General features: G+C 44.3%; 1 protein-coding gene across 1 annotated transcript in view; it reads left to right on the plus strand.

Annotated features, from left to right (window-relative positions):
* ADA2 (adenosine deaminase 2) overlaps positions 1 to 19,737 on the plus strand; it is a gene marked incomplete at its 3' end in the record, with an annotated part of 112,008 nt that extends 92,271 nt beyond the window's left edge. The window contains 1 exon segment of the mRNA XM_054719707.1: positions 19,612 to 19,737. Within this exon segment, the coding sequence (XP_054575682.1) occupies positions 19,612 to 19,737 (126 nt within the window).
* Between the last annotated feature and the right edge of the window lie 1,706 nt (positions 19,738 to 21,443).

The raw sequence follows: 21,443 nt of genomic DNA on the forward strand, positions 1-21,443 counted from the left end.
CGAGCCACAAAGTCAGAAAATGACTCTGTAGGCCCCTGCATACATTTACTAAAAGCTCCCTCAGGGTTCCCTTTTGCTGGTAAAGCCCACCAAGCTCTTCTTCCACAAAGTCTAATTTGCTCATAAGCTTGCTGCACATAATTTAGCTGATTCTGCACGTCACTATATTGTCCTAGTCCTGCTAGCATTTCATAAATCATTTGATCATTCAGCCTGCAGTTTGCGTGGGCTTGCTCTTGACATTTCTCTAAAAATTCTCCCTTCCATAGTAAATGATCTCCTCCATCTAGGGTTGTGTGAGCCAGAGAATACCAATCATATGGAGCTAAGAATGCTTCAGAAATGTTAGTCATAATTCTCCTGTAAAAGGAGCAGTAGGACCATTTTGCACTATGCTCTCATGCAAGGCCTTTATCATTTTAAAGTCAAATTTTTCATGCTGTCTTATTATATGATTTGGGAGATGTGGGTCAGCTACCTGTATAATAGGAAAAGCAAGTCTCTCCTCCACCATCATGTCCTTTAATCATTTCCGGATAGCTCTTTGCATAGGTTATTCTATTAATGGTGAATGAAATGTTTCAGGATTGGGACATGGAGGTGGAGGGGGCCATGAAGGCCATTCCTCCAATTTTTCTTTCTGCTCCTCTTTAGGAGCAGAGGGTGCAAGGGGAGTAGGTTTCTTCTCTTTTGCCTCTCTGAAAGGCTCTAGCAAATGCAATACCATGTTCCACAAGAAGAAAAAATTTGGATGCAAGCTTTTCCCCTGTTGCTGAGCTTTTTTCAAGTTCTGACCCACTCTTCCCTAACATTCAACATCTAATGTACCCTCTTCAGGAAACCAAGGATTATGTTCTATAATAACATGCAAAAACTGTAAGAGAATACCTTCTGACACTTTAATTCCTTTATCCTTGAGCATGCAAACCAAAAGTCTACAATAAAGTTTCTCCCCTTTTGATGAATTCTGCCCCATTAGCCTGGCTAAAAAGGACGTTCCCACCCTACTTACAGATCACAATTTCTGCAGCTGGCCATGGGCTTTGCACGCAGCGAATTTCCCCACCTTTTCAGTGAATTCTTTCCCCACCTATCTGGTGAACTTTGTTTTTTGCTCTAGGTGAATCTTCTTCTCCAGTTGTCTTTCGTCAAGATGCCAGATGTGAAAAGCCATGTCCTGCATGGCTTGGGTTCAGGATCTGGAGAAGGGCTGTGTACAAATTACAAGACTAGACAAGAAATATGAATTTGAAAATAGGGGGCCAGGCGGAGAGTCTTTCTCAAGAAGAAAGGCTTCGCTGGTGCCCAGGCCCTGCGAGCCTTTTATTCAATTTTAGTTACACATATTGCCCTTAGGCAGGCAATTCTGGTAGCAGACTATTTTAAAGGTCAGTTAATATTAGTAAAGATTTACTTTGAGACTATTTGGTCAGGAAATTGATTGAGCCACCATTGTCTCGACTAAACAATCAGTGCATAGCTTTGGCCCTTGCCAGAGCTCAGGTCCACCAGCATTCCGGGTTTCTTGTTTACTCTTTCCTGATAACAGACAATGGGTCACTTCCAACACCCAACCCAGCCTGCATAGCTCACATCCTCATGCCTGTAATCCCTACTTCGCCATGTAATCTTTGTCCCTATATTCATAAACCAGCATACAGCAAACCAAAGTCCCCAAAAGATAGAAAGCCAAAATTACATTACAGACACACAGACAGAAATCTCACTAGCTAAGATTTTCTGGTGGCTGAAGTCCTGAAAGGGAGAGCAGGAAGAGCCCCCAAGATTAAGAATTCTTGACAGCTGCTGGGATGTTCCTGCAATCTCTATCATGTGTTCAGCCTCACCACACATAACTTGGCTTCCCCAAAGAGGGACTTGCCCCATTTTTAAACAAATTAAGCAAGAAACAAAGAGACATAAAACAGCAATAGAAATGCTCTTATACAGGTGCACACAATACACTAAAAGTTTACACCACAGAATGTCCTGCATTAAAAACCACCAAAGCAGAGCAATGTCTTCTGTCCCTGGTTCTAGAACTTCCCCTATCTAGAACCTCAGCTTTCTTCCAATGGACTATTTAAAATATGGACTGGGGCCTTTTCTAGTTGCCTCTACCTCCCTTTGTCTGTGGCAGTCGTCGGTCAACTCATTAGTCAACAGAGCCAAATATCAACAGTATAATGATTGAAATTTCTTTTGAGAGCCGAAAACCGACTTCTGCGCATGGGCCATGAAGTTTCAATCGCACTGTACGTGCGTGCCCGCACATGGTATTTTGTGGAAGAGCCACACTCAAGGGGCCAAAGAGCTGCATGTGGTTCATGAGCCGCAGTTTGCCGACCACTGGTCTAGGGGAATCTTCCTAGGACATGTGCTATCGGCCACTTGTACCATTCATACCCTCTCTTCCCACCCCTGCATCCTGTTTGCTCTGGGGAAATTCAGTAATGGCCTAGCTACCTACAGTTTCTTTTCTATGAAGATAAATCAGAGGGATGCTTCCTACAGGGGGGAAAACAGCGTGTAGGCATTTATTAACTTCAGAATAGTTCTGAGACAGTTTCTAAAATTTCTTATTAATTTCCATCTTATTTGGAAGGGTTTTCTTTTTTTCTTCTTCTATGCTTTTCCTTAGAAGCTTCTAATTTCCAAAGCAAGATATGCTTCCCATATAGTCATTCAGTTTAATTTCAGAGCTGTCATTTTTCTAATTTCTGAATGCAAAATATTAATGTAGGTACCCAAAGACAACTGCATTTTGGCCATTTCTAAGTTGATATTTTCTAGTTAAATCTTCCCATTTTATAAAGCACTTGCAAGTAAAGGCTTCTTATCAGGAGTATTAAGAGGGCTGGGGTTTGGGAGCTTCTGGCCTTTGAGGCACAATTTCCCATGTTAATTAATTTTTTATTTTTGGCTATCTGTAGTGAGCAAATTTTCTAGACATGTTAAGTAGTGGGTCCAGTGTGGCCTCAGATTCTCTCCTGGCTGTCTAAAACAACCAGAAGGGTTTGGGGCCCGCCCAGGCAGACCAAGCCTTATGATGGCCCCCTAGATGAGCCATTTAGTTAATTACAGTTGCATTGGGACTTCCCTATGGGGCTCCTGCATTTATGACACCTCCACAAAGATTCTTAGTCACCTAAGAACATCACAGAATCGTACTGGAGGGAGGATGTGCCCCTTTATCTTTGGAGCTGAATGAGTTCAGCTCATTTATATGGTGAAGTTTTTGTTTTTGTTTTTCTCAGACTCTCAGCAATTCCAATTGAAAAGCCAAAATCAAAACCAGCCACCCATTTTTCCCCTCCAGTCCCACCTTAGCCTGGGTTTTGTCAACCCTGGTTGCACCGCGAGGATTTTAAAACACAGCTCAAATAAAGTCAGACCCTCTACCAAAAGCAAGGGAAGGTCCTGGATCCAAGAGACAACTCACCCAAGTTCACCCAATGGGTAGAGAACTGGCAGGATCAATGGGACCTTTGCTAGATCCTAGCACTAAGTCTGAGTTCAAGGAATGATCCTGGGTGAACTTCTTTGGAATCCTGCCATGACTATGCCAAGTAATGTTAATGTAAAAAAACAACAACATTCAAACCTGTAAAGAATTTTTGTGAGTTTATTTGAGCCAAACTGTTGACATATGCCAGGAAGCAGAACCTCAATGAATTGAGATAATGCTCTGGAGAATGACGGGTTACATCTGTACTTATACATTGCAATTAAAGGAAAGGGATGTAGGTGGGTTACATGAAATCCATTGATGATAGACCAGAGAGGTGGGAGAAAGCAAAGTGGGGGAAACCCCTGGGATTGGATAAAAAGCAAAACGATAGACACATACTTAGGTGGGTACAGGAACAACTAACATGATAACAATGAAGGAATTTGTGATATCTGTCCTGGCACCCAGGCACATTAGGTTGTGCCCCAAGGGGTCCAGAAAAAGGGAAGTTACAAGTTACCCAGACATTTCAAAGGGTATGTTATTATAGATGCAAAAAGATAGATAGGCTCAGTTAAGGTAAAGTTTGACCTTGTCAGTGAAGATACTGGCCTAGGATGTAACTACCCACCATAGCTGCTTTTAGTTAAAGTTTAATTTCAGACCATCCTTTGTAGTTACTTTAGGTCTCTGAGTTTGCAAGACCGCCATGCAGGCCTTCCTTGAACTTGTCAGGTTAGCATGTGGCCCCTTTTGTCCACACCTCTCCAACCCCTAGTTTTTTCCTGGATTCTTATCAGACCCTTCATTAAAAATTCCACCTGACTTTTTGCTGAAGTGACCACTGCTTTATGTTTTTGGTGTTACTCTGCAAGAATATTGCCAATGGGAGGAACCAAGATGGCGGCATAGTTAAGCAGCTAATCTGCTGCCTCACACAACAATTTTGAGGGTACAACTAAGGGACAGAGCGTCTACCACCCAGAACCACGGGAAAGCTGGCTGAGTGGAAGATTTACAACTAGGAAGAGAAAGGAGAACAAACGCTGGGGAGCTGAGGTACGGAGGCGCGCGAATCGGGCTGGCAGCGGGCGACTGGGTGCGCGGTTTTTCTTCAACCCGCAGGGAGAAAAGCTCCCGATCACTGTGAAATCCAGTTTCTGGGGACACTCGGGGGACCCAGACACCTACGGGGAGAAGCTGGACTCTCGGCCATCGGGTCGGAAAGTGAGAGTGACTTTTTAGCAGTGGTGCGCCCAGCAATCATTGTTTACTGCGCTGGAGCGCGGGGCACAGGGACTTGGAAACGGGAAAGGCAGAGACAGCTGACGCCAGCCATCGCCATTGGCCACGCCCCAGCCTAGTGACGCCCTGAGGCCCCGCCCCGCCCTGAGACCCCGCCCCGCACATTCTACAAACCCGCCCAGGCTCCACACAGCGGCTTTTGCATATAAATGGCCTGTTCTGTGGCAGCTCAACCAAATTAACTGCAGCTCCAGTCAGACTGCTCCAAAACCGCCCAAGCAAAGGAGGAGAAAACTAGTCCTTGCTGTAGCTCCTGCTGGGGGACACACAGTACACAAGGGTACACCAAGAGTGTCCACCTCAGGTAACTGGGAGGCTGACCCGTTGAACAAATAGGACACCTAGTACACAAAGCTACCCTACCAACTCAGGGAAGCAGAGAATATGAGAAGGCAAGGAAACAGATCACAAACCAAAGAAATGGAGGAGAACAAGTGACTGGACATAGAGTTCAAAATCACAGTTATAAGGTTTTTCAAGAATTTCATGGAAAAGGCCGATAAATTCAATGAGACCCTCGAGGATATGAAAAAGGACCAACTAGAAATTAAACATACACTGACTGAGATAAAAAATATTATACAGAGACCCAAAAGCAGACTAGAGGATCGCAAGAATCAACTCAAAGATTTGGAATACAAAGAGGCCAAGGACACTCCTCCAGAGAAGCAAGAAGAGAAGAGAATTCAGAAAGTTGAAGATAGTGTAAGAAGCCTCTGGGACAACTTCAAGCGAACCAACATCAGAATTATGGGGGTACCAGAAGAAGAGAGAGAGCAAGATGCTGAAAACCTATTTGAAGAAATAATGAACGAAAACTTCCCCCACCTGATGAAAGAAATAGACTTACGAGTCCAGGAAGCACACAGAACCCCAAACAAAAGGAATCCAAAGAGGACCACACCAAGACACATCATAATTAAAATGCCAAGAGCAAAAGACAAAGAGAGAATCTTACAAGCAGCAAGAGAAAAACAGTTCGTTACCTACAAGGGAGCTCCCATACGATTATCAGCTAATTTCTCAACAGAAACCATGCAGGCCAGACGGGAGTGGCAAGAAATATTCAAAGTGATGAATAGCAGGAACCTACAACCAAGACTACTCTACCCAGCAAAGTTATCATTCAGAATTGAAGGGCAGATAAAGAGCTTCACAGATAAGAAAAAGCTAAAGGAGTTCATCACCACCAAACCAGTATTATATGAAATGCTGAAAGGTATTCTTTAAAAAGAGGAAAAAGAAGAAGAAAGATAAAAATTATGAACAACAAATACATATCTATCAACAAGTGAATCTAAAAGTCAAGTGAATTAAAAATCTGAGGAACAGAATAAACTGGTGAACTTAATAGAATCAGAGGCATAGAATGGGAGTGGATTGATAATTCTCAGGGGGAAAGGGGTGTCTATGTGGAGAGTATGGGAAGAGACTGGACAAAAATCATACACCTATGGATAAGGACAGCGGGGGGGGGGGAGGTAGGGGCAGAGGGGAGTAGGAACTGGGTGGTGGGGAGATATGTGGGGAAAAAGGAGAAACAATTGTAATCTGAACAATAAAGATTCATTAAAAAAAATAAAAAAAAATAATTAAAAAAAGAATATTGCCAATGGCATTTATCTTACCATGCTATAATTGTATTGTTTACCTGTCTGTGTCAAATCAACAAAAATGATAGGTCCTAACCTTAGCTGTACATTAGAATCACTTTGGGGAATTAAATAACAAACAGTTCTAGCCCAGAGATTCCTTGGGTGATTCTAATGTGGACCCAGGGTTGAAACTTTGAGATCCCCTGACACTAGACCAGTGATGGGCAACCTTTTGAGCTTGGTGTGTCAAACTTCGCCAAAAAACTGAGCATAACTCGGGTAGTGTGTCACTTTGAGGAAAAAACATTATTTTGCGATATTTATAGTTTAAATAACATAAATATATAATTGTTATATATAATTGTATTTAATAAACCAAAAACTAAATATTTAACTTACCTGTTTAGTGACTTCTTTGTTCATCCATCAGTTGGTTTCTTTTGTTGGTCTTGATATTATTTAGCTTGTGTGGGGATGCTGTGCACTAAGATAAGTGAGGGGAGGGGGAATTTTTTAACTAACCTGCTTATTAGTGACTTTTTTGTTGCTGAATTTCATTGGCTAAATCTTCAATTGAAGGTTGGTATTTTGTACACTTCAGGCCCAAGCAAGCGCTACTAACTTCATCTGTCAATCTGTTTCTTTTGTTGGTTTTGATATTATTTAATGCTGAGAATAAGGCATCACAAAAGTATGTAGAGGGAAAAATTGTGAGTAAAACCATTGTTATATTTTTCAGGGTGCTAAAAGTGTCTGGTAGTCAGTTCCAGGCACTCCAAATTTCCTATTCGTAGTGGCACTCCTCTTGATTCTCCAAGCGGCACCTTTCCAGATTCTCAAGCTTTGACCTCAAGTCGACAAACACCTGAGCCCAGATACTGTCTTGAAATTCTGCAAGTTGCATCTCCAAATCATCAATTTGCATCCATTGGAAACCATTTAATTCCAAACTACTGTAGACTACTACATCAGGATACTTAATTATTTTCATGGTCTGTTCTAGACTTCTAAATTGACTAAATCTATCACCAAACTGGTCAAGTAACAAGTCTAAAACATGCTGGCACTTCATATGCAAGAGTTCCATTTCATTTTGTACAGCTGCACTGGCTTTCTCAAAATACTTTGTTACTTGAGGAAAATACTTATAAGTTTTAGTTTCTACATCTCGCTTGAAAATTTTAACTTTACTTTCAAAAGCTTTTATGTATCCAAACATAACGTCAATACTTTTGCCAAAACCTTGTAACTTTAAGTTCAGTTCATTAATATGAACAGAGAGATCTGTAAAAAACATCAGGGTGTTGACCCACTTATCATCATTAAGCTGAGGAAAGTTTCCCAGATCCGTATCGTCAAGAAATACCTTAATTTCTTCAAAGCACTCCACAAAGCGCTCAAGAACATTGCCTCAGCTCAGCCATCTTACATTATTGTACATCAGTAGTCCACTGTAGGTGGAATCAACCCCCAGTAAAAGTGCCGAAAATTCTCGCTTGTGAAGGGGGCGAGCAGCTATTAAATTAACTATTTTTGTAACAACTGACATTAAGTTGTTTAAGTTGGTGAATCCTGCCTTGGCACATAAAGCCTCCTGATGGATAATACAATGAAAAGGCACACTCAAATGTCCAATAGCTTCTGTAAACAATTTGACAAATCTGACCTTCGTCACTGACACAACTTTAGAGATATCAATGCTTAGGTCACGAAATGTTTGTATAACAATCTTACATATTTCGCTTCCTGATTTACTTGTTGACACTGATACTAACTTTATCAACTCTTCTCTCATTGTGAGACCATCAGAATATTGACCAATAATGGCTAACTGAGCATGTGATGTGACATCAGTAGTTTCATCAAGAGAGATCGAAAAATATTTACACTTCCTTGTGTCTCTCTTTAATTGATGTTGTACGTTTGTGTTCAGTCTCATTATTCGGTCTTTTATGATATTTCTACTGAGTGGTAACTCAGATATTCTCTTAATAATTGCATCTTTATTCTGCATATCGTGAAATAGAACTGGTGCGCATCTTAGGAGAGTTTCTTTAATAAATTCTCCCTCACTGAGCGCTTTTCCATGCTGAGCTATAGAGTGAGCAATACTCAAACTTGCAGATGTTAAATTTGTAGAGCCTTTCATAAATTTAAGGATGGAATTAGATTGGCTCTTATAAAGGTGTAGCTGCCTGGAAATGTATTCCTTCCTTTCATCCTCACTTTTTTCCAAGAGCTGGGAATGATTAGTTTCAAAATGTCTATTTATATTCCACATTCTGCTTACTACTGTTTCAGTACATAGAATGCAAAATGATCTGCCATTTTTTTTCTATAAAGCCATACATCTCGGTCCATGTCTCTTGAAAGGGTCGGCCACTGCTACTACCACTTCCTTTACTTAACCTTAGTTTTTTATTTTTTGGGTTCTCCATCAGGGGGGCATTGACAGAAGATAGAATTATAGATAGCTTGTTAGGCCTGCAGGCAATTAGGGGTTAACAAGCCTAACTAACCACAAAATGGTGCATATAACTCTTTTAGGAAAGGGCAGGGTTAATAAGCAGAAATAGGGGTTAATAAGGATGCACAACAGTAATAGTGGTTAAATGGAGTCTGCACTATGGAGCAAGATGGTGTTCCTTATGGGAATTAAAATGGCTGCCGCTATTTCTAATGGTGGGAAACAGCACCCATAGCACGCCACAAACCCTCGCCTCTCCCAGCCTTCCCCTCACTTATCTCAGTATTGATGGATTAGAAATCCATGACACCCCAGAACAGTAGATAATGGTTGCTGTGGTTAACTGTTATTTGGTTACTGGTAATGGCAGGGCCCCCAAAGATGCGTCCCCCACTGCGTTCCGCTGCTCCCTGCTCTGCCGGCGGAAGTGAGGGCAAAGATCCCGGCTTAACCGGAAGTCCCAGAACTAGATGCTCTGTGCCAGACTTCGGTTGTTTTGGCCTACAGACCTCCAGCACAGAGTGTCTAATAGGGGAGGATGAAACATTTGCGACTAGAGTCTTGCTCCAAGACTCTAGTCGCAAATGTTTCATCCTCAGGAGCAGCAAATGTTTCATCCTCAGCATGCGGCCGCCTCAGCAGCCGCGTGTCATCAGAAATGGCTACGCGTGTCAGTGCTGACACGCATGTCATAGGTTCGCCATCACTGCACTAGACTATGAAAGTGAGGGAAGGGGCCACTCTAATGACCTGAGACACTCAGGGTCAGCAAGATTCTGAAATTCATCAGACCTTCAGCTCCAACTATGCAGTAGGACTGAGTTTCTTAACCTTTTTAAGTCTCAAAATTCTCATCTATAAATGAGATTACTTAATAGTGTAGTTTTGAGGATTAAACGAGATATGATATAAAGCTCTTGGCATATGCCTGGCACATAGTATAAGCTCAATTAATATTTGTTAAATAAATAATTTTCTAGTAGTAAAAGCTATTTGTGTTCAGAATTAGAAATTCTGAGTCCTAGTTCCTGGCCTTATGGAAATTAATTGTGTAACCTTAAGCAATCTCTGCTCTCAAATTCCCCTTCAGCTCCTTCCAGCTTCAAAATTCTGCAATTCCATGATATTATAGAGAATAAAACTTTGTAATCTTGCCCTAGCCAGTTCGGCTCAGTGGAAAGAGTGTCAGCCTGTGAATTGAAGGGTCCTGGGTTCGATTCTGGTCAAAAGGCACATGCGCGAGTTATGGGCTCAATCCCCAGTAGAGGGCACATAAAAGGCAGCCGATCAATGATTCTCTTTCATCATTGATGTTTCTACCTCTCTCTCCCACTCCCTTCCTCTCTGAAATCAATTAAAAAATATAAAAAAATAATCAAATAAAATGTTTAAAAACAAAAAACAACCTTTGTAATCTTATATTGGTTTATGAAAGTAGTATGTAGTTTGATGAATTCCTCAATAAATTTATAATTCCTGGATTAAACTACAGTTAAAATTTGAGATAATCTAAATTGAGTCCAATGTGTTTTTAATTCAGGAGGCCTTGTTACACAGATGTAGCAGCTTTTTAAAAAAATATATATTTTTATTGATTTCAGAGAGGAAGGGAAAGGGGGAGGGGGATAGAAACATCAATGATGAGAATCATTGATCAGCTGCCTCCTGCACGCCCCCCACTGGGGATAAAGCCCAAAACTCAGGCATGTGACTTGATTGGGAATCAAACCTTCTGGTTCATAGTTGGACGCTCAACCACTGAGCTTCCCTGGCATGACACAGCTTTTGTATCATTTAGTCTTAGATGAATGAATAACACCACCTACTCTTAGGTCTGATCAAACAATCAAATTGATATCCCCTCCCCTGAGAAACTGTCCTTTAAATCATTTTGCAACCAACATTCCCTTTTGCTTAGACCACATTCCGTTTGCTAAGACCAGTAACTTTCCTCTCTGTACTTGCCCAAGATCCTGACCCACCCAGAAAATTCCCCACCAATGAAGCCCCCCGCCCAGAGTCCTTTAAAAACTCTGATTCCTCTGTCCCTTGGTGCTGGTACCATTTTGGGGCTCAGCCTATCTGGTCTCCAGATGATCTAATCCTATATAATAAAGAATTAATAAGCAAATTGACCCTTACACCCTAACAAGATGGCTGCCTACGACCAGGCCGGCAGGCCGTGAGGGACGACCAAACAACTGAACAAGCAGGCTGTGTGGGGCGACCAGGCCGGCAGGGGGGTTAGTGAGGGACGACCAAATGACTGAACAGCAGGCTGTGTGGGGTGACCATGCCAGCAGGGGGGGCAGTTGGGGGCAACCAGGCTGGTGAGGGGGCAGTTAGGGGCAACCAGACCAGAAGAGGGGGGCAGTTGGGGGCGACCAGGCCAGCGGGGGGGGGGGGAGGGGAAAGTTGAGGGTGACCAGGCCAGCAGGGGGGGCAGTTGGGAGTGACCAGGCTGGTGGGGGTGGGGGCAGTTAGGGGCACCAGGCCAGCAGAGGGGGGCAGTTGGGGGCGACAGAGGCAGTGAGGGATCATCAGGCTGGCAGGCAGGTGAGTGATTAGGAGCCAGCAGTCCAGGATTGTGAGATGGATGTCTGACTGCCGGTTTAGGCCTGATCTGATCGGGCCTAAACCGGCAGTCGGACATCCCCCAAGGGGTCCTGGATTGGAGAGGATGCAGACTGGGCTGAGGGTGATGCCCCGCTCCCCCGTGCATGAATTTCATGCACCAGGCCTCTAGTACATTTATAATTCTTTACCACTTTCAGCTTCATGTGTTCCTCCTTTGGTGACCTTAACACCTACCTGTATCTACAGACAGTTAAATTCTTAGATATTAATATATCTTGCTAGGACAACTGCAGATTTTGAGTTGTTTTCCATATATGGTGATAGATTGGTGATATTATTATTAGTAATAATTTCTAAGTTCTTTTCAAATATTAACTTATTTGATCCTTGCTATGACCCTATGAGGTATGGTTGATTTGAAATAGATTGTATCTCCACTGGGAGCCTAAACCAGAAGGCTGACCAGACTCCCCAAATAGCTGAAAAGTTTCCTGCAACACAGAGAGCAGTGTTCTAACCACACAAGCTGGGAGGCAGGGAGGAGTTACAAGTGTCCCCCCCGCTGGAAAGGGTCTCCTGCTGATCGAAGTGGGAGTGCTCTTGAGCATTCAGTTTAATTAATGGAACCTGCAGTTTCTTTGCCAGAGGCCAGAGGCCCAGGAGCACAAGGCACCAGAAGACCAGGAAACACTCTGGATGTGGCATCTGCAGCCCAAGGAGCCAGATCCAATCTTTGTGGCTCTTTGTTCTATGAGAACTAGCATTGTGATTGGAACCCTGGTCTCCAGCATTAAGTACTGGAATCCTATCTAATAAAAGAGTAATATGCAAATTGACAGCACCTCTGTTACACCCACCAGCCACGCTCACCAGCCATGCCCACCAGGCAATCAGGAGCAAATATGTAAATAAACTAACCAAGATGGCTGCGGCCACAGAGAGCAGGTGGGAGGCTTAGGTTTCCCTGGCAATGGAGGAAGCCAAGCTTTCTGCCTGCCCTTGTCGGCCTAGGCCTCTACTCAATGCTACAAAGTTTTAATGATAGAAGATAAATAAATTCCAACAAAAATGGCAGCAGCCACAGAGCTGAAGAGAGTAGGAGGCTAGGGTTGCCCCCGGCGATGGAGAAAGCCAAGCTTTCCATCTGTTCTGGCCTGCCATGGCCTCCGCTTAAGGCTACAAAGTTTCAATTATAGAAGATAAATAAACCCCACATACCAGGGCCTCCACTTGGGTCGCCGGGGGGCGTGGCCGGCCTGCAAACCACCACAGGCCCCTAACCCAGGCTGCCCCACACCCCAAGGGAACCCCCACCCTGATCTGGGACACCCTTCAGGGAAAACCAGCCAGCCCCCACCCATGCACCAGGCCTCTATCCTATCTAATAAAAGAGTAATATGCAGATTGACAATCACTCCAACACACAAGATGGCTGCCCCCATGTGGTCAAAAATTCTGCCCCCATGTGGACACAAGATGGCCACCACAAGATGGCCAGCAGGGGAGGGCAGTTGAGAGGGACCAGGCCTGCAAGTGAGGGCAGTTGTGGGTGACCAGGCTAGTAGGGGAGGGCAGTTGGGAGGGACCAGGCCTGCAAGGGAGGGCAGTTGGGGGTGATCAAGCCTGCAGGGGAGGGCAGTTAGGGGTGACCAGGCTGGCAGAGGAGGGAAGTTAAGGGTGACCGAGCCTGCAGGGAAGGGCAGTTGGGAGGGACCCAGGCCTACAGGGGAGAGCAGTTGGGGGGGACCAGGCCTGCAGGGGAGGGCAGTTAGGGGCAATCAGGCTGGCAGGGGAGCAGTTAGGCATCAATCAGTCTGGCAGGGGAGTGGTTAGGGGGTGATTAGGCTGGCAGGCAGAAGCTGTTAAGGGCAATCAGGAAGGCAGGCAAGCGAGCATTTGGGAGCCAGCAGTCCTGGATTGTGAGAGGGATGTCTGACTGCCCACTTAGGATCGGGCCTAAATGGGCAGTCAGACATCCCTCAAGGGTTTCCAGATTGGAGAGGGTGCAGGCTAGGTTGAGGGACACTCCCCCCTGACCCCGTACACGAATTTCGTGCACCGGGCCTCTGGTGACAGAATAAATGACTTAGAACCCCTGCCATTGTTACAGAAGACTGGAGAAAAACCAAGCCAGGCTTAGAGAAAGGGAGTTACATTTTAATTATGCGCAGGCCCAGAGAAAAATGTGCCTTTCAAATTCTGGGCCCCCCAACATTGAGGAAACTTTTTCTATTTATACTTTTCCTAGCTCTTTTGTCTCCCAAATTTGTAATGAGACTTCCAGGCCTTCTGGGAAAGAAGGCCTACATGCTGGGAAGGCGCCATGAGACCGTATCTCAAGGCCTGGCCTGGCGCCAGCTCTGACAACGCTGTCTGGGGCATAGTCCACGGCCTCTCTGGAATGGGAATAGTCTTATTTTCCTTATTATTTATGCAAGCAAGCATTTACAGAAGCCAAAATAGCAGGATTAAAATTTCAAACAGTAGTTTTTATATAAGCTGGATGCTTCACCATAATAAAAGCCCCAATCAGGCCTCTGGTTCTGCTATCGGAGAAATGTGTGGACAGTCTTTCTCCATTGCTAGTGGGCATGGATCCTTATGATATCTTAAGAAAAATAATTTTCTAAGACTCACAGGGGATGAGTTATTTTTATTTGCATGGAATTACATCTCTGGGTTTGTAAAGTCCCATTTCCCTTAAGCCAATCCTGGAAGATGTGTACCTGGGGATTCAGCAGAGCTAGAAGCAAAGTCAGCATCCAAGGTTTCCTTTCCAGGATGGAATTGGGCCTGACACAGCATTAGGGTAGTTGCAGTCCATCAGCCCATTTTGTTGGCCATGTGGGCGAATTCAGGAGCATGACAGCCCTGCAAACCAAGAGTCAAGCACACAAGAGAACAAGCCAAGAGTGTGGACTCCATTGTTTAGGAGATTAAGTATCTCAAATCTTCCCTCCCTTACAGTGGTTACACCTACTCTGGCCAATGACCTGTTCCCACGTGTGATTGACAGACAAGTACCTTCTCTATGTCACTTAGATTTTAGTGAGCATGTGTCTAAACTGCAGCTTCCTGGCAAAATTGCACAAATGGTATGCCCATAATATTTGGCCTTCCTTTTCCTTCTTTCCTGTTAATTAATAACTGGTTCATTATAATGGTATCGGTTGCATCATTTGTGCATCTCTGCATACTTGATTAATATGCCAGGAATCTTCTTTTAGGCAGACTTGTCATTTGTTTATTTTTAAAAAATGGTTCTTTTGTTTCCCTTGTTTTGTTAGTACTGCTCCACCTGCCACCCCTCCAACATTCATCCATTTGTTCATCTATTCTTGAGTCTAAAACATACTTCTAGGGGCTTATTACTTTTAAAACTCCAAGTGGACAGAACTCTTCTTAAATTAATGCTTATTTATGGAGCTCCCACTCTGGTGCTATAGGAGGAGAAATGGGAAGATTGAAAGTATGTGGACCCTGCCCTCAGGGGTTTATCATCCAGTTGGGGTATCTTGGCAGGTGACTCAGTAATGACAGAGTAGTCAAGGCATGGGGCAGCATTCTGTTCTTCCTTTCTGCAGATCAGCTGGTAATGCCAAGATGACTTCAAGTAACAAGTCTGGGTTCGGTTAACTCAATGGTTCCCAACTTTTACATTAAAAATTTTTGAGGATCCCAAAGAGCTTTTGTTTATGTGGATAATGTCTACTTTATCCTGTATAATATAGCCTAAATTAGAAAATGCAACTGAGAAATTTTCAAAGCACAAGACTACACAAGCACTCAATCTATTATTTGTCAGAACAACATTGTCATACATGATGAAGCTTCTAGAAAATTCTGAATACTCATGAGAGAATGAGAGTGAAAAAGACAAATAATACCATCATTTTTCTTTTTTGCTAATCCTCACCCGAGGATATTTTTCCATTGATTTTTAGGGAGAGTGGAAGAGAGAGAGAGAAAGACAGAGAGAAACATTGATGTGAGAAAAACACATTAATTGGTTGCCTCCTGCATGTGTCCTGATCAGGGCTTGGGCCAGAACGTGCAACCGAGGTACATGCCCTTGACCGGAATTGAACCTGGGACCCTTCGGTCCACAGTCTGATGCTCTATCTGCTGAGCCAAACCTGCTAGGGCTGCACATTGATCTTTTATTTTCCTTCCCTTTTGGGCCTCTCTGTCCTTGGGTATAGGCATGTTCTACAAAAATGGTGGCCATTTGGCTTTTTTTTTTTTTTTTTCATTTCTCTCTCGTTGTTCATCTTGTAACAATATCAACCAATTGCAAGGGATTCATTCAGAATATCCATCCACCACCTGCAATTTTTTTCTAATGTCTGGAAAACTCTGGCTTAAAAAAAGTCTAATTTACCATGTGAATATTTCAGTTGCTTGAGGGTCCATATCAGTGTATTTCCAGTACGCCTGAAAAACTCATCCTTGAAAGATAGCGGGGTCCTCATCTGCCCTCTGCTGAACTGCCTGTACCAGGTTTAGACTCGTTTTCTTGGGAACTCCCCTCCTGAGTCCCTCACAATGCATCTATCATAATGTTCAAGTCAAGGCAGTCCCCCATCATCGGGGTCCCAACTGGGTTCCACTAGAGGAATAGCTTGGGCTGGGTCAACTGTATTTGGGTCCTCTCCATGGAGCCTCTGTGATTCCTCTTGAGCTTTCCCCAACACTAATCTCATCTTGTCCCAGGTTTATAGGATATCTGAGTACCTGTATATTGGCCCAGTTGGGGTTATGAGTCGAAAATATGAAGACAATCAAATCTGTGATCTTAACAGGATCATCCCAGTAGGAGGGATTGGAATTTTTCCAATTTAGCAAATCTGAGGTGGAGAATGGAGTATGGGCCCAATAATATTCTACTGGGTGCCCATTCTCACTGGTATAGGTGGAGAGGAAATTGCCCTGCTAGGGAAAGAAATTCTATCCCCTCCTCTACCTGTAGTATTATAGATATCACATTTTTTTTTTCTCTGAACCATTAGCCCTTTATTTTCTTTTGAGTCAGAATTATGAAAAGACATAAAGGCTCAAACATACAGCACTCCCCCATCCCCCAATTCCCCAACCTCTGACAAAACAATTCTAACTGTAATACAGTATAATAGTTTAAAGACCCATTTAATGGCCACCTTTTCCCAGAATATAGAGCATATATAGGCCAAGCAGTATTACAATAAAACACTATTTCCCTTTTTGTCATTGGTGGATAAGTGTAAGTAGCCCAACCCCCCAAGGTCTGTCCTAATGGAGTATCTTTTGAGATCTACCAGCACCCATCCTTAAACAATTTAGGCAAGATTACAGGCAAAGTTACACAAGGCAAAACCACTCGAATACACAACATTTGTAAGTGCACACAACAGATAGATAGCCATTTGTAGCTTACCGTGCACAGCCAGACAGAATGCCTGGTGCCACACAGGCCTGTGTCTCAACCCTAAGTTGATTAGGCTGGGGTGTGGAGATCAGGCAAGGACTATGGGAGGTCGCTTGCAACCAGCAGCTGATTAAGCTCACACTAGATGGGAGGCAACAGATGACAGACAATGGACACCTCTTTTGTCTCAGAGGGTTCTGCTCTGCAGCTGGTGTTGGGGGAAGTTGGATGAGCAGGAAGCTGTTTCCATCCCCTTCTCTTGGCTCCATTGGCCTTGCTCTTTGGTTTCCTCTGCCAACCCACTGGACTTGCTGTTCCTTTTGTTTGGCCTCAGAGTGAACATGCTCAAGAATACTGAATGTTAAGGCTGCCAGGACTTTCCAGAGGGAAGAACCTTAGGGACTGTTAATTCAATATCTAGTATTACCCAGTATTCTTATGGCTTACTGAACGAGATCAATATAATCCGAGTATGATCATATCCCATCTCAAAATATGCCTCTTTTACAAAAAGATTATTTTGAACTGAGACAATTAAGAAGCAGCAAACCCAGACAGAGCTCTTTGCCATATTCTTATCTGCCTAAAAGCAGGTCATAAATTTCTGTTTGTGGGGTCCCCTGCCCCTCTCCTATAGCAGAAGGAGAACAACCCTTATGACTAAGAAAGTGGGCACTGAGGTGGGTCTGAACAAATAAACCTTGCTACAATAACTTTTATCTTCTATTACTTTCTCCATATATTTACAATTTACTGCCCCTAGAAGTCCAAACCCCTTTTTCTTTGTCTTGTCACTTCTCTTTGATTTATTTTCAGTTGGTAAAATAGTACAGCACTTCTTGGGGTCTTCACCACTTTTCTATAAGGCCTCCATGCACATAAAAATTAACATCCAATAAAATTTGTATAGCCCTGGCTGGTGTGGCTCACTTGGTTGGAGCATCTGTTAGGGGCAAGAGGGAGAAATAGAATAGTTGGGGACTGGCTATAGTTATAAAAAATATTAATCATGCTCTGTTAACTGTGGTTATTTTGTTCTGATTAAAGAAAGCCCATTCAGACCTGGCTGGGAGTTGTACACCCTGGGACCTGGGAGTTAACCTCGAAATGCAGTTCATTCTCCTTATCTGAGAACTGCCTATCATCATAGAAAGATTAACAACCTTGTTGCCAAAACAGTAGAGTCCCAGAGGTGCCCACCCTTTGCAACCCTCAGCCTGCATTGCCTATAATCTGTAACCATTATACCCATTTTTATTCCTTTTGCATATCCATGTAATCTTTGTCCTTCTACCCAATATGAGCAGCTGGCTTATGGAGGGTTGGGGAAAGGATAAGGGAGCAGAGCAGACTTTTATGGGTGACCTGCTGCTCTCCCATATTGCTGGCAGTATTGGAATAAATGCTCATATATGATTCAACCCTGTCTGCTTAATTGGCTCAAGTAGTGACAGGCGGCCCAGACACATTTGTTGTCTGGTTTCATTTTCTGGCGATTCTGGTGGGACCACAAGTGGGACTCTTCTGGTGTGAGTACCAGGGATCCTGCTTGCTGCCTGGACTGGGGTAACTGGGGCTGAGGCCTGAACTCTTTTATTCAAAGCACTGCCAGGAATTTTCCTGTTTTGAGTCCCAGCCACAGCCTCAGCAATTCGTGTCATCTCACCTAAGTTGAATCAAGCATTCTGCCTATCTCTGCCTCTTCTCCCTGAACCCCCATCAGCTCTGGCTCTGTGTAGAGAGAGCTACTGTTTCCTATTAGCAACCTTTAGCCACAGACCACCTGGGATTAACTGGTTTTCTTGCAAAGCAGCCTCCCTATTTCCTGTTTAATAAATCCTACTCACCTTTTGAGGATCCATTCCAATGCCATTTTCTCCAGGAAAGCTTCTCTGATCTTATCCAATTAAAGGAACCCTTTCTTTCTCTGAGATTCCCTATACCTCTAACACTTAATTCTTCTGCATTGTATTAGAAGAATGCGGAGAGTCTGTCTCTTCCCTGAATTGAAAACTCCTTGAAGGCCAGGCAACCAGTTTTGTTAGCATTTATCTGTCCCAATGCCTAGCCCAATTCCTAATATACTTTAGGTGCTTAATTAGTGTCCATGGGAATAAATGGACGTGTATTATTTCTTTCCAACTTCTCTCACTCTACAATCTGTAGAAACTTCCACATCTTGTCCAGACCTAGAACTGCCAGTGCAAACTACCACTTTGAGTGGGGTGAGACCTGGCCCAGGGACAGAGAGTGCTGAGGGAGCTACCCAGAGAAGTCACAGTCCCACCCCAGTGCCTATAACAACAGTTTGGAGTGGCTCACCCTGCCAAGTGGGCATTTTAGATGGGATTCCTTTAAACCCTCTCCCTTCCCCCCACTACATCTTTTCCCTTTCTTTTGCCTACTGTCTGTTCCTGGTTCTTTAAACCACCACCTCAGGGGTGCTCCACGCAGGGGTTAGAGAGGAAAGATGAAGTGGGTCCTTGGACCATTCTTTTTGCCTTGTGTCTTCCCTCCAGCAGACCTATTCTTCATTCATTACATGAATACTTACTGAGCACCTACCATTTGCCGGGTACTATTCCAGTGTGGCGATCCAGCAATCAACAACATAGGCAGATATTCCAGCCTCATGGCATCAAACAACATCGTCCCAGATGGGTCTAGGACTTCTGATAAATGTCAGAGGCCATCAAAGGCATTCATCAAATAAATTGTAAAGTTCGACTTGATTTTAGAAAATATTGGCAATGGGAATGAAATTTTGCTCCACTCATCTCTGGTGTCTGTGGGATCATGCTTCCTTCCCAAGGTCTATGAACTGAATGGGATGATCCATAACTAGGAGTGGGCAGCGAGGACCTACAGAGAAGTGGCTTGTATGTTTGTGAAAAAGCATCCTGGGTTTATTGGAATAAAAATCACTTATTCAGAGAGATCCAAGATGGCAGCTGACAGGGTGGAGGTGAGGGAAGAGTGTGAGTGACTGAGGGAGCAAAAGGGGAGTACATGGACGTGTGGGGCATGTGTGTATGTGTGAGTGAGGGACAGTTATATTCTGCAGGACTTTTGGGGCCTGGTGGACCAGGCTCCCCTAGCCGGGCAGTCTCTGCTACTGCTGAAATCTCTCCCGGGGCGGCCGGCTCTGCAGCAGAGGCCACACCATTTTGAAGGAGAAAGCAGCTGTGACTGAGAGCCCAGCCTCACCTCCATCCGGGGAGCCCTCGGACACCACCCCCTACAGCCACTCTGGCCAGGGACCTGCTGCCTTGGCTGTGAACCCATGAACACCGAGACTCCAACCTCCCCGGCCGTGGGCTCCTAAAAAGTTTGTCCAGGGGGAGACAAAATGGCAGCCGAATAGGCAGACTTGTCCTGCCTTCTCACAGAGTAGATAGAAGAAACAACTGAATCTAATAACATCCACCTGGAATTGGCGAATTAAACACAGCTGGTGCGACAATCCATGCCTGGAAAGGACAGAGGATGCCTGGAGAATGGTAGGATCGGGGATCTGGGCTGGAGAGAGAGAGACACGTGGCCCCAGGACTAGAGGGTCAGAAGAAAACTGCACTGCACCAAGTCCCTGTCCCTTTGGGACACGAGTAACACTCGACTGTGGAAAGGGATCCACAGGGCTGCTGACAGCCAGGGACTAGATCTGGGAGGCTGTGCCCAGAAAGGCAGCCTGAAGTTCTGCACTGGCCACTCATTGCTGGAGTGGGGAGGGAGAGAAACATGTAGCAGCATGGTTGCTCTGTCTTTACATTTTCCTTGCTTTTACTCGCTAAACCCAGTACAAAGGATCTTTAATTACAAACACTCGCCGACACTGCAGTGCAGATAGAGGTGATTTTGTGGAGGCTGGGGAACAAAGCAGGGAGAGGCAACCAGGAATCCAGCTCTGAGACAGTCCAGTACCCCCAACCCGAAACAGCAATTTTTCTCCTGAAGAACCAGCCCCTTGTAGCAGTGCCGCCGCACCCAGCCTTGAGCTCAGCAGGGAAACAAGGGTTCTGAATACTCCCAGGGAGCCCTCAGGGACTGAATTGAGGGAACATTTGGTCCTGGAATACAGCAACATCCCCACCTAGAGCCCGTGTCAGAAATAGACGCTGTGTAAATAGGACTGAAAGCAGGCAGACAAACAAAGTAGCCAGATTGACCCTGCCTGCCTGAAACCACCGCTGGCTAGACAGACACAGAGGAGCAGCAGATCACTGGGAACTTCAACACGGTACGGACTACCTAACAGGAAGCGGAGAGGTGGCAGACAGAGCAGTAGAGAGGGTTCTTTTTTTTTTTTTTTAATATACTTTATTGATTTTTTACAGAGAGGAAGAGAGAGGGATAGAGAGTTAGAAACATCGATGAGAGAGAAACATCGATCAGCTGCCTCCTGCACACCCCCCACTGGGGATGTGCCCGCAATCAAGGCACATGCCCTTGACCGGAATCGAACCTGGGACCCTTGAGTCCTCAGGCCGACGCTCCATCCACTGAGCCAAACCGGTTTCGGCTAGAGAGGGTTCTTAAACCCGTCCCCATGGAACATTAAAACTCAGCTGAAGCGAAGGACACTTCACTTTTTTATTTTTTATATTTTACCTAAGAAAAAGAAAAGGAAAAAAATTTTTTCTTTAT

This window comes from Eptesicus fuscus, chromosome 7 (genome assembly GCF_027574615.1).
Source record: "Eptesicus fuscus isolate TK198812 chromosome 7, DD_ASM_mEF_20220401, whole genome shotgun sequence".
Classification (NCBI taxonomy): domain Eukaryota; kingdom Metazoa; phylum Chordata; class Mammalia; order Chiroptera; family Vespertilionidae; genus Eptesicus; species Eptesicus fuscus.